This window comes from Perognathus longimembris, chromosome 3 (genome assembly GCF_023159225.1).
Source record: "Perognathus longimembris pacificus isolate PPM17 chromosome 3, ASM2315922v1, whole genome shotgun sequence".
NCBI classification, from domain to species: domain Eukaryota; kingdom Metazoa; phylum Chordata; class Mammalia; order Rodentia; family Heteromyidae; genus Perognathus; species Perognathus longimembris.
The window spans coordinates 108,788,046-108,802,318 of NC_063163.1; the positions used below are offsets into that span (position 1 = coordinate 108,788,046).

The 14,273-nt window shown below is 34.2% G+C and overlaps 1 protein-coding gene across 2 annotated transcripts in view; it reads left to right on the forward strand.

Moving 5' to 3' along the window:
* Positions 1-14,273, forward strand: part of Dync2h1 (dynein cytoplasmic 2 heavy chain 1) — a 154,181-nt gene that overhangs the window by 113,289 nt on the left and 26,619 nt on the right. For both annotated transcript variants that reach the window (XM_048343745.1, XM_048343746.1), the window contains exons 77-82: positions 1,020-1,145; positions 3,350-3,460; positions 4,057-4,212; positions 7,140-7,215; positions 7,818-8,026; positions 9,527-9,631. In XM_048343745.1, coding sequence (XP_048199702.1) covers positions 1,020-1,145; positions 3,350-3,460; positions 4,057-4,212; positions 7,140-7,215; positions 7,818-8,026; positions 9,527-9,631 — 783 coding nt within the window. The remainder of the gene's footprint in view (positions 1-1,019; positions 1,146-3,349; positions 3,461-4,056; positions 4,213-7,139; positions 7,216-7,817; positions 8,027-9,526; positions 9,632-14,273) is intronic.

Below are 14,273 nucleotides of genomic sequence, written 5' to 3' on the forward strand. Positions count from 1 at the left end.
ATGCTATAAATAGAAGACAGCAAAATAGCATGGCACTTGGGAAGTTGTGCAGGTTTTTCTCTGACTTACTTAGAGCTGCTTTCTATTGAATCATTGCCGTAATACATTTGTCTATTCATTAGGACAACAGTTATCAGTGAGTTGTCTTAAGGTAGTGAACCTTCTCCACAACTTGTACCTATTATCAGTAGCTTTGGCAGGAAGACTAAACTATGCATATAAAAATTACTTGATGTTCCTGGAGAAGATGCTGTAATTCCTGGAGTTCCTTTGGTTTTTCTTCACTAAAAAGCTGCTCACAAAGGTTTATAGATTATCATTATTAAAGACAGCTGTGGAGATTTATAAATCATTATGAAATTGCTTTTTTTATATTTTAAAATTTCTTGTCAAAGTGAAGTACAGAGGGGTTACAGTTACATATGTAAGGCAGTGAGTACATTTCTTATCCAACTTGTTACCTCCTCCCTCATTTTCCCCCTCCTCCTCCCCATTTTTCTCTCACCATATAGTTTTGTAAGTATTGCTGTTGCATTGGTTTGTCTTTTTATCCTTTGTCTCTCAATTCTGGTATTCCCTTTCCCTTCCCTAATTCCAGTACAATATCCAGGGTACTAAAATCAGTTACAGTGATATCGGGTAAAACCAGGGGAAAGAAAGAGGAGAAAAAAGGGTGCATGGTTTCACATGGCATGGTTGTTGAAAATAACCAACAATGATATACCACTTGTTTCCATAACTTGAAGTTCATTTTGCTTAGCATCATCTTAATGTGTTCATATGGGCATAGCTATTGAGCTACTGTGATCTTCTGCTAGGACTATCCTAGATGTGTACTAATTATTCCCAATGAGGGAAACCATAGAGTCCATGTTTCTTTGGGCCTGGCTCACTTCACTTAGTATGATTTTTTTTCCCCAAGTCTTTCCATTTCCTTACGAATGGGGCAATGCTTACAATGTATATATTAGAATATGTTACAGATTTTTTTTCGTTTTGCTTTTTTTGTGTGTTTGTAGGTTGCTATGGGTCAAGGTCAAGCTGACTTAGCAATTCAAATGCTAAAAGAATGTGCCCGAAATGGAGACTGGCTTTGTTTGAAGAACTTACATCTTGTGGTATCCTGGCTACCAGTTCTGGAAAAGGTAGATTCAGATAAATGTGTTACATTTGTATGAATTCATAAATCACTAAGGAACATCAGTATTAAGATATACACTTAACTATTTTTTTTTTTTTTTGGCCAGTCCTGGGCCTGGGCTCTGGGCCTGAGCACTGTCCCTGGCTTCTTTTTGCTCAAGGCTAGCACTCTGCCCCTTGAGCCACAGCGCCACTTCTGGCCGTTTTCTATATATGTGGTGCTGGGGAATCGAACCCTGGACTTCATGTATTTGAGGCAAGCACTCTTGCCACTAGGCCATATTCCCAGCCCCACTTAACTATTTTTTAAAATTAAACAAAAGCATTTTTTCTAAAGTAAATACTTCTGTGCCAAATGATAGATCTTTTACTAGAGTAAAAGTCTCTCAGAATCTTTTCAGGGTATGTGAATGAACTCAAGAATTTATTAATCAATATTGACAGGAAATCTTAGAAGATTTTTCCAGAAGAAAAATAGGAAGGAGATGCTTAAAGGATTCTAAAAGACCTATTTATACCATTGCTCTGTGTTCATGTTCTATTACCTATATGGAAAGGACAGGGAGTAAGGGAACCACACATTCCTTGAGCTGGAGAAATGGGATGTAAGCCCACTGGCTGATAGATATTAATCTTTGTAGAATATAATTATAATTCTTACTTTGGGAACATAGAGTACAGTATATTATAAAGATTTGTAAACATTTTCTTTTGGGAAGTCTATATGAACTATTTGGATATATATTTATAAGTTTATTGTATACCCAACCAAATCACAGATGTATTGCTTTTTTATTTAAAAATTTAATTAAAAATTTTAATATGTTAACTGAAGGAAATTCTTGTATAAACTCTATTCTTTAAAGTTATGAAGTATAAATTCATTCACTATTTTACTTTATTTTAGTTCCAGTCCTGAGGCATGAACTCAGGGCTTGAGCCCCTGCCCTGAGCTCTTTTGTAGGGCCAACACTTTACCACTTAAGCCACAGCTCCACTTGCAGATTTTTTTGGTGCTTAATTAGAGACAAGACTCTCATAGGCTTTTCTTTCCAGGCTGGCTTTGAACCACAGTCCTCAGATCTCAGCTTCCTCAATAGGTAGGATTACAGATGTGAGCCACTACCACCCAGCTACACAATGCTTTTATAGTCACCATTTTGATTTTCTCATCATATTATCTCTACATTTTGTATATTAATAGTGGCAGTTTGGGTTACACATAGAATACATTAAATATTTTAGTAATAATAGTATCAGCTACTATTTTTTTCATTTATTCAATCTACTTACTCTTTGAGTACATACTAATAAGCCAGATGTTAGATGCTTGTTGTCCCATGCCCGCTCTCTAGAAACATATCAGAAGAAATAGACCACATTAGTAAATAACTGTAGGAAAGCATGATGAACACTACAAATAAGAATTTATAAACTAGTATAGGTGATTCTTGAAATTTTTTGAGGAAAGTAGAGAAGCTACTCCCCTAAAACATGATATTTAAACTGTATTTTGACCTAAGAATTTACCTGGTTCCCAAGAGAATAATGGGGCAGAGTGACCATGCTTCATACAAGTGTGGCATACAAATCTGAACAAATGGCCAAATGGCTAAAGCATACATTGGGAGGGTCACAGGTGGATGAATCTGTGTTGTGAAGTTCCCAGTTTATGGGACAGGACATAGGAACTATGAAAAATGTCAAGAAGGGAATTAATATCATAATTAGAAGCATAATTAGGAGCATAACGATAATGAAAATTTGAAGGCCTGAGATGGCTCATGATTTACATGTAGCAGTGGTAACTAACAAACATATCAAGGATGTAATAAGGTATAAGTCTAAGGTGTTTAGAGTGGGTCATTAAGACTAAGGTCACAAAGCAAATAAACAACAAAGGCAAAATTTGGATTTTATCCAGTGGAACTGCCTGCAGGACCAAGTTGTTATCCATTATGCTAAGGGAGTAAATGTACTTCTACTGTTTACTCTTTTTTAAGTGTACAGGGCACTGCATTGTATAACAGATCTCCAGAGCTTTTTCATCCTGCACTCATTACATTAAGCTGGTAATAGAGAAGATAAGCATTTAAAGCAGAGCATTAATGTTTCAGAATTTCACAGAAATTTTAGTAAGATCTGATTATTAATAATAGATTGTTCAAGTGGAAATAAATGTATTTAACTAGCTTTTTTTGTCAACCAGGAATTGAATACTCTTCAACCTAAAGATACCTTTCGTCTTTGGCTCACTGCAGAAGTTCATCCCAGCTTTACTCCTATCTTACTGCAGTCAAGTTTGAAGATAACCTATGAGGTGAGAAGTCTTGAAACTTATACTGCTAGTAATATGAGAACAGTGATCTGTCCATGCTCTCCAAAACTATAAAAACTTCCTTTTATACATAAGTGAGGTAGAATATAATTAATGCAAAGGCTATAAAGTTTCACATAGTTTTAGAATTTTGTTTCTTATTTACCTTTGTTTTAAGTGGTAAAATAAGTAGCAACATAAAAATTATTTCTGAACTCTTTATTTGTTATACAACAGATTCTTTAGGAACTATTTATCCTCTGGAATTGAGATCCTATTCCCCTGAGCACTGTTAGTGAAAGTATAAAATAGCACAATAAGCACTATGGAAAATAGTATAGACATTCTTCAGAAAGTTAAAGAAAAGAATTAATGTAAAACCCAGATATTCCAGTCTTGGTTTATATCAAAAATAACTAAGAAAATCATCAAGGTTCCCCAGTTCCACATTTTACCTTTTCCCCTGCTCTAGCCCTTGGCAACCACCATTCTACTCTGTTAAGGATTAGACTAATTTAGTATACTTACTCAGTGTCTGTGTTTTGGGACTGACTGACTTCACTTAGCACAATATCCTCAAGGTTCAATTCTGTTTTTAGTCACCTCCAGGTTTGAAGAAGAATTTAATGCGTACTTATGAGTCTTGGACTCCTGAGCAAATTAGCAAAAAAGACAACATACATCGAGCTCATGCTCTCTTTAGTTTTGCATGGTTTCATGCCGCATGTCAAGAAAGAAGAAATTACATTCCACAGGTACTTCAGTTGTAATGTGGCTAATGTTGATGCATTTATGTTTCTAACTCAAATTTTTGTTCCAATCTTCTGGACTGCATATAGTTACTGCTTCACATTTCACTGAATTAGAATATTAAAGCAATCTGTGACCCATGGTAAATATTCAGTGCTAACACTTTTACACCTTATATCTCACAGACATCATCAAACTTCAAAACCTGAATCCTCATACCCTTTTCCTATAAAAAGGCATTGGTATCCATCTACTTTCTTGAGATAGAGTCCTAGGAGGTTTTTTTAAAGTGTATTTTTGTGAATTTCTGACTTGATCCATTATTTGCTTATGTCTACTACCTGTGTCCTCTTCACCATTTCCCCCAGCTTTGTTTTCTCTCACTGGGACTGCTTTGTGAGCTTACCTTCTGACTGTGCTTCCTGTAATTTGCATTTAGCAGCCAGACTTGTCTTTCTGTGAGTTTGATTATTCCATTACTTTGCTTAAAACTCATCAAAGGCTTTTTTACTTGGGGAAAATATGCAAATTCTGGTTCAAAAGGAAGGATCTCTTCAGCCCCCTCTCAGCCCAAGTCTACTGTTCTCAGTTCTTTACTTACACTGTCTTTGAGGTATGAATCCACACAAAGGATCTAGAGCTGCATTTGTCTGTTGTCACGGCAGCCATACCCGGTGCTAATCCATTTATTCCACAAGTCCCTCTCAACCATAAATTGGATATTTGTCCCCTCTTTAGATTTTTTCCCATCCTTAATTTTTCAACTTTGCCTTTTTCTGTTGGGAAACTTGTTCCTCATACCTTCTCCTTGTCTCATCCTCCCTTAAGCTGCTGTCTCTACTTGACTTACATGTCAAAGTAAGAATATTGGTTTGGAACCTAGACAGACTTTGACTGGATAGTAGGTTTGGTTAAAACATTTTAAAAAAATTTTTCTGTTTAAGGGTGTGTGTTCTTTCCAGATCCTTAATTCCTAAATGTTTTATAACTTAATATTGATGATATTCTTTCTTTAAAACTATGATGCAAAATGCTACTGCCCCTCTAATTTATATTCCTAGCTCAGCTTACTTCTTTTAGGTCTGAGTTTGGATACTCAACTACTCATTTGACTTGTCTACTTGTGTATCTCCAAAAAGTGATGGGAAAGCCATGTACTCTGGATACATTTGTAGAATCCAGGCTTCTTATGAGCCTGTTACCATATTGTCATTGGCTTAAACAGGATACTCCATATGATTTTGTTGAATACATTTTGCTTTAAAATTATCTTGGGCTGAAGGTAAGATTTAGTGATATCGTGCTTACCAACAATGAGGCCCTGGGCTCAATCCTCAGTACCTTAAAAATAAAGAGCAGTCAACAACAAGCCTTCCAATAAAAATATTTAAAATTATTAAACTTTTGTGTACTGATCTCATGATAATTCTTACAACTTTAAAATTTTCAGTGAATAGTTACCATCAGTTGAATTCAACACATGTTTAGTATCAGTTGTAACACTTCTCCTTTTCATTATAAACTTCTCCCTTCATTATAAACTGATACAATCGCTTATTATCTTCCTAACAAATTCTCTAATACTTTTGTCTCCCAATCTGTTCTTCCCCTTTCCCATCAGGATAACTTACTTCTTAGCTTGGGTTTGATCTCATTCTTATCTATACCAAGTACATTCCTTTCTATCAATCTTAATACAGTTTGTAGTTGTGGATTTATCTAAGTTATAGTCTCAACCTCACTTGTTCCTGCATTTGACTGAAGGCTACTTGAGAGAAGGTGTTATTTCTATTTGGGTTTATTCTTGTGTGCCCACATCCTCACCTATAATAAAATTTAAGAAATATTTTTTAAATGATGAATGAAATCTGTATCAGTATTCCTCAAAACCAATGCTACCCAAGTATTAAATTTAATGTGAACTTGCTTTATTATATAATTGCTTAGAGTTAATGGGAGCCTCACAGAAATTGTTTTTGATGTTTTGTATTGTTCTCTCTATTGTAGAGCTCTGTGGATTTTCTTTTACCTAGTATTGCTATTAGATATAGCAATGTTATATAGATTCAGTATGAATGAATGTGCAGAAAACAATGTTAAGTACTTTTGAGACTCTTGTAATGTTTTTCTTCTCATGTTTGTAGAGAAAGTTTATAGTAGGCTGGGAATATGGCCTAGTGGCAAGAATGCCTCGTATACATGAAGCCCTAGGTTTAATTCCTCAGCACCACATATATAGAAAACGGCCAGAAGTGGAGCTGTGGCTAAAGTGGCAGAGTGCTAGCCTTGAGCAAAAAGAAGCCAGGGACAGTGCTCAGGCTCTGAGTCCAAGCCCCAGGACTGGCAAAAAAAAAAAAAAGAAAAAAAATAACGTGTATAGCTAGATAGCATAAGTTTTAGGAAATAACTCATTGTGAAGAGTTTAGAATAAAAAATTTACTATACCAATTTTATCACATTTACGTGTATTTTATGTATAAATTATAAACTAATATGGCTCATGCTTTAAAGGTTAGTATGTTTGTTAAATATAAAGTGTATTGGTTTAATTAAAAATTCTCATGGGCTGGGGATATAGCCTAGTGGCAAGAGTGCCTGCCTCGGATACACGAGGCCCTAGGTTCGATTCCCCAGCACCACATATACAGAAAAACGGCCAGAAGCGGCGCTGTGGCTCAAGTGGCAGAGTGCTAGCCTTGAGCGGGAAGAAGCCAGGGACAGTGCTCAGGCCCTGAGTCCAAGGCCCAGGACTGGCCAAAAAAATAAATAAATAAATAAATAAATAAATAAATAAATAAATAAATAAAAATTCTCAAATTTTATTTTAAAAAATATCTTGAGCATTTTTTTAATTGTGAAAGTAGCCAAAAGTATATACATATGCCTTGAATGCTGCTTAATTCCTTACAACATTTTAAATTTGTCTTGTTAGGGTTGGACCAAATTTTATGAGTTTTCTTTATCAGATCTTCGGGCTGGATACAACATTATTGACAGACTCTTTGACGGTAAGTTCTCACGATGACAGTTTCTATCTCTGATAGATTTGACTTGCTGTCTTATTAAGAGTGTGATTTTCCAGAAGTGTCTTAACTTCCTATCACAAAATTGACTTGCTCTTTTAGTTTTTAATATCCTGACTGTCAAAGCCTTTGTTATCTGAGTGTCTTGTATTAGCTACAGTGGTTATTTTATATATCCCATTAGATTTCTCTGTAGCCTATAGGAAGCAGAAAGCTAGAAGATCTCATGTCCTGCCTGGGTGGTGGATATTACTGGAAAGTTGAGTTGATGAATGTAGAAGGTGAAGGAGAGCAAATATAGGCATCATAATCTATGTGTGTACATGAAATGGAACAAGCAAACTCAGTAAGACTGATTTGTGAAGGGGGATTTGGGACATATGAAAATGATGTGGGAGTGACACCAAAATGCATTGTAAGCAGAAAGGGACATGGTGAAATGAATCCCCTGTACAACTAAGTGGTGCTAATAAAAAGTGATTTATTTAGTTGTGTTATATACATTCTGCCACAACCGATAAATATTGTTGTCAATAATTTCATTAGCCTTTTAAAATGAAATTAATAAAAGTATTTTTAACTTATAGGATCCAAAGACATACAGTGGGAATTTGTACATGGTTTGCTTGAAAATGCTATTTATGGAGGACGAGTAGATAACTATTTTGATCTTAGAGTTCTTCAATCATATCTGAAGCAGTTTTTTAACTCTTCAGTAATTGATGTATTAAATCAAAGGAACAAGAAAAGTGTTTTTCCATATTCCATATCTCTACCAAAATCCTGCAGCATCTTGGTAGGTAATATTAATCATTTTCAATCTATTATACTAGATATATATTGGGGTTATTTTAACATTGTTAAAAATAGGTTATTTTCAGAAACCCATGTTGTTATTCCTAGGACAGATTGTTTTGTCAATATACTATGTAAGTGGCTCTATGAACTTTCGGGTATGTATTGAAGATTTATTGATTATAGTGATGATTGACTAGTGTTTAGGCAAATCTGCAGTTGCCAAGAAAAATCTCTAGTGTAGGGCTCCTGTTAATAGCTAGAATGGAAGATGTTCCTTTCTAATAGGCCTGACCTGCTCTAATAAACTGAGGAGTGCAAAAGAAATCAAGTTTTCTTAAATTTTATCTTGAGTTTCTGGCTCATAAACTCAAAACAGTCCTGAATATATGCAAGGAAATCACAGCAACTATAGTGTTTGTTTCTTTGAGTAAGATGTAGCTTTGGCCTCTAGTCATCACTTGCAAGACTTCCAGAATGCAGTCATCTTCCAGAAAACAGTATTAATATAGTCTAAATTTCAGCCCTACTTCAGTTTTACAAATGTCCCAATATTTCACCGCTTCAAATATGTACGTATGTGTGTATATATGTATTCCCAGGTTTTGAACTCAGGGCCTCCTGATTGCTACCACTTGACACATATTCCCAGCTCTTTGTTGTTTTATTTCTGTTTTAGGTAGGATCTCATGTTTCTGTTCAGTGATCCTTCCGCTTACACTTCTCAGATAGCTGAGAGCGTAGGTACATACCAAGCACAACTGGTTTATTTGTTGAGATAGAACCTTGCTAACTTTTTGCTCAGGCTGGCCTTAACTGTTGTTCATCTGATCTCTGCCCTCCTCAGTAGCTGGGATTATAAGGATGAGTCCCTACCCCCAGCCTACATCAAATAGTTTTATGAATTGCAAATGGGTATGTGCATATATGTGTGAGATTATATGTTTTCCTCATTTGTGTGATGTCTTTTTTCTCACTCAAATATCTTCCAAGATAATACTTTTGTTTCAATGACATGATTGCTAAAACACCAAAACTTTGAAAACTAATATTAACATTAATATTTCACAGGTTTACAGAAGTTTCCATGTTTTGGAGAACATTTTCTGGAACATTTATCTTAATTTTATACCAGTATGAGCTGAATTCTGAAGTTTAGTTTTAGGCAGACTGCAGGAAAAGAAATGACAAAATTTTCTAAATCATCTAACGAAACATCTTACCCAAAGTTGTTATAGACCTGTAGATATCATTGTTTTAATGAATTCAGATAGCTTTGATGGGGATCTGTATAAGAAAATAAAGAGTATCAAATAATTGATGCCCAGAGAAGTATTAATGTGAAAATATTTCTTATGGATAACAGATGAAGTATAGTGAGCTTTGCCTAGGAAATGTAAAATATGAATAACTGTAATATTTTACAATATCCATTCCTCCTAGTTCTGGTGGTTGTAAATTCAGTATCGAATGAGAAACCTTTTCACTTTTTTGCATCCAGGACTATCGTGCTGTCATTGATAAACTTCCAGAGGATGATAAACCGAGTTTCTTTGGTCTGCCTGCCAATATTGCTCGCTCATCTCAGCGCATGATCAGTTCTCAGGTAACCTAAGAAAACACCTCCCTTTTAGAAAAATGCTGCTGAGCCTGAATCCAGCAGCCTTAAATTTCTTTAGTACAAACCCCAAAAGCTTTCTTCTATTATTGTTGAATTGCCTGTTTTGCAGTTTTAATGTTCATTTCATGTATTGTAAAAATTGCTACCTTTTGTGTTTATAAAAATGTAAGTGTTCCTAGGTACAAATAGCCTCCTCCTCCTCTATGCCAGCTGAAGATATTCCTTTTGCTTTTCCTTTTCTTATATAGTGTCAACTCAGATAGTCTATGAGAGGACATGAATGTTACTGAGTTTCCTTTCATACATGATTACACTCTAGGTTTTTCTCTGCAGGTTTTTACCTGATCTAAAATAAAGATTATTGTTTTATGTACTATATAATAAAATTTTTATTATTAACTATACATATTGTGAAATAAAATATGCATAAAAATAAAATATGTGTAAAATAATATTTTATAGTACCCACTTTAATAGTATTTGCAGGGAATTATTTTTTGGTGTGTATATTCACATTGGCTCTTAAAATATATTCTCCTGCTTGAAGTAAACCCAAGAGAACTTTATTTAAGAATAAATATATAATCCACTTTTATTTTTCTCTATTTTAGTGTATAAAACATGCTGCTTGTGTATAAATTGTATCTGTAGAAAAATACAGATAAATACACAATTGTATATAACATACATTTCTCTATTGTGCATATATAACTTATCTATATATATATATAACATATACATTACATTTAACATGATTCTAATTGTAGTACTGTTTGGAGGTACATAGGGAGTTAGGAGATGAAGAGAGAAAGATTATCCTATAGCCAACATAATGCCTAAGTATCAGATTCCAAAGATACTGAAATCTCAGTGTTGTTTTGATTTATGTTTCTTTATGATAAGCAATTTTGAGTATTTGTTAACATATTTATTGGTAGTTGTACAACTTTTGAGAATTTTCTGTTCAGTTCATTTGCTACTTTATTAATTGAATTGATTCTTTGGGAGTTTAGGTTTTTGAGTTCCTTGTATATTCTGGTTATTAATCCCTTGTCTGATATATAGCTGCCAAAGATTTCTTCCCATTCTGCAGGTCATCTCTTTCTGACTGGGCGATTTCATTAGACCTGTCTTCAAATTCACATAGTTTTTATCCTACCATATCAAGTTGTTGAAGCTTTCAACTGTATTTTAAATTTTAACTTAATCTCTCACTTCCCAGTTTTCTTTTTGGTTATTTCGTAAACATTCTTCTGAATTTTATATATTCTCTATTCATCTTTTAATTTCATTTAGTTTTTCTGTATCTTAAAGCTCATTGAGCTTTTTATTATCATCCTTTTAAATTTTTTGTTAGGTATCTTTATTTTGTGTAGTCACATTTGTGTTGTGAAATTAAGTATACCAATGTTCAGTGTATATGTGTTTATAATTGTTAGATCCGCTTATGGGTTGTTCTCCTTATCAGTATGAACTGAACTTCTTTGTCTATTGACTAAATTTGGTTTGAAGTCTGTTTTGTCAGATATTACTGTGGTGAGTTCTGCGTGGTTTGGGATCTTTTAAATTTTTAATGCACAATTAAAATGTATGTTATTTAAAGTAATCCTTAACTAGCCACGATTCCCCTTCCAGCAAAGTTAAACCCTGGGCAGTATCTGTGTTCTTTCTGCTGTTCCCACTTACCTCAGAATTCCCTGAAAAATTTGTCTGAAAGGTAGGCTAAGCTCTATCCGAGGTCTGTAAAGTAGACTGCATAAAAACAAGGCTTTGGAATCTATTTGGGGTTTGGGGTGATTCTTAGACACCGCCAGCTTTGAGAGCATCCATGTTACAGTTAGGAGAGACTGCAAAGAATGCCCAGACTTGTTATTCTAAAGGCATGAAATCTGCTCACATGTAGTAATTGTTCTTAAGGTCTGAGTGCAGAGTTAAAGCAATCTAGTAAAATATTAGACTGGTGAAAAAAGGCTTGAGGAATAACCTATTGAAATTTATTTATAGTGCTAACCAGTACCAGGGTCATAACATTTTTTACCCTCACATGAATGCCTTAAACTTAGGAATTTCTACAACTTGATAACTCTTAATTTTGCTCTTCCATTCAAAACGTACAAATAAACAAAAAGTCTCCACTTGTACTGAGTTTGTCATTTGGTTCCATGGTTATTAGAAAGAAATGTCATATTATTGAGTATTTAAGACATTATATATTGATGATTCTGAGCTGTGACTTAAGGGACTTACGTTTAATAAAATGGTAATGTACAATTCTTAAGATAGTTTCCAGCAAAAGGTTTCTCTTTTTTAGAAACCAATGAATCTCTGGAGAAATATGAGATAGAGTGAAAGTTTGGTATAAATACTTTTTTAGTTTTCTGCATCTAGTCATTGTATTGCATGATTTACCCAAAATAGATGTTTTAACTGACATTTGAATCCACATTTACATAAGCACTTAAATCTTTCCATGGAGACTTTAGATACAGGCAAATAAGAATGGACCTCTCAGTATATCTATGACCTTAGGCCAGTCTGATTGTATCAGTCTTTCCATAGAAAGATGGATAGTTTCATATTCTGTAGATAGTAACATAAACAGTCATTTTTTCCTCTAGTTACTTGGCATCTAACTCAGTGTAAAATCAGTCTCTGAGCTCTGCAAGATCTCACATACTCAGGCCCTCATTGCGTGAGTCTTCTAATCATCTTTTCCTTACTCTGTTGTAACTGTACCAACCATATAGATTCTTCTTGAACTTCTTCTGCCTAAGATCCTCCATACTTCCCCTATCCATCACCCTGACATCCATACCTTCCACATCTGCATGGTTTAATCTGCAGGTCTGTAAATATTATAAGCATTCATATGAAATAGTATTCCCTTTCAACACTTATACCACTTATTTCCTTAACTTGCTTTATTTATTTTATTTGTGTTGTTACTATCTTCAGTTTTTAGTTCTGCATTTGTTTTTAAGTATTTGTGCAAAGGAATTGCCATTTAACAAAGCAGTTTATGAACACAGTGCATCTTGATCAATGTCATCCCTGTCAACAATCTCACTCATCCCTCTCCTACCCCTCCCACTCGTCTTAATTTTGTAAGAAATACATTAGATTCTTGACTGCATTTTCCCCTCCTTATTCATCTACTCCTTTCCCCTTGACCTGACCCCACAGGTACTGTTATACTTGTAAAAATAGTAGTATTATGTACATACATATTATCTCTCTCACATACAAACATTAGACAAGTAGGGCTTACTGTATACATGTATTGTTCAGGCACAGGTAAAGAGGATGGTGATAATACCACCAAAAATATGGGAGAAAATTGACAAACTAAAATTACATAACCAAGTACCAAAGAAAAGAATGTTTTCAGATACCAAAGTCTCAAAAAATTTACCTTCCTTATACTTTTTCTCAAACACACACATGCCTAGAAATGTAGTTTTCACTTTTCTCTTTAAGTAGCTGTACAAGAGTTGACATTCAATAGAGCAGTTTATGAGCATAGTTCCTCTTGATCAGTGTCACCCCTTTGAACATTTTCACTTGTAGAGAATGGAGAATAGGGGAGTGAGACTTGGAGCAAAAAGATGAGTTAGAAAGAAGATGCAGAAGGCTAGTGATATTGCTCAAAAACAGTAGCAGGCTTTGGAAGGGAATTGCTACTAATCAAAGTATAAGTAGCTTTACTTTTTTGTAAAAGTTTCATATGTGTTTTCTATAAGAGCTACCCATTTTTCTTTAAGTGCTAATAACTACATGATTTTCCTAAACATGTTTTGGAGTTCCAGAATATTATTACATTTTCATAGACTCAGACGCAGTTTGATAGCAAAGTTCTTCAAATGTGTCATACTTATTCCTAAAATGCAGTGATGAGTTTTCTGTTGCCAAAGATTGAGGATTAATTGCTAGTATAATCATTTTAGAGCATGGCACTGAATGGCTTTTATGAGCCATTCACAGCAGTTGTGATTCCTCATGTTCAGCAGCTGCAGTTATCCTGACTCAAATACTTTGTCATCATTATTAAAGAAGTCACAAGTTCCTGATAGATTCATATTTTTTTAAATAAAGGAGCTTAAGTTATATTTTTCTCTTGGCTAACCTTCTATCTGAATGGAATAATGTGTATTTCAGGAAAATATCTGTTAGTTTCTACTTTGCCAGTAGCATGATCAGTAATGTGAGATGCTATGTACCTGATATAGTAACTTCTGACGAATATGAGTGAGTACTTTTCACATCTTCAGTTCTAAGACCATATAAATCAAAAGCCAGTAGACTGAAAGACAACATCAATCTATTTCCTTTGGTAATAATGTATTGATTTCACTTTAATTCTTTTGAATGTTTATGTAAAAATAATAAAATATTATACACTTGAACTTGAGGCTTTTGTAGGCTATCTAGTAAGAAATTTAAACATCTCTTAATTTGGAAATAAAAAGTAACAGGAAAGAATTAAGTGCTTATCTTTCCCTTTTTGTGCATTATGTCATAGTAATGAAAGAAAAGTTGAAGAACAAAGCTCTTCTTTGTTGACTAATTCTAGAAAATATAGAAGGAAGAATGGGCTTTCACAAAATGATTTTTAAAAAGTGTGGAAGAT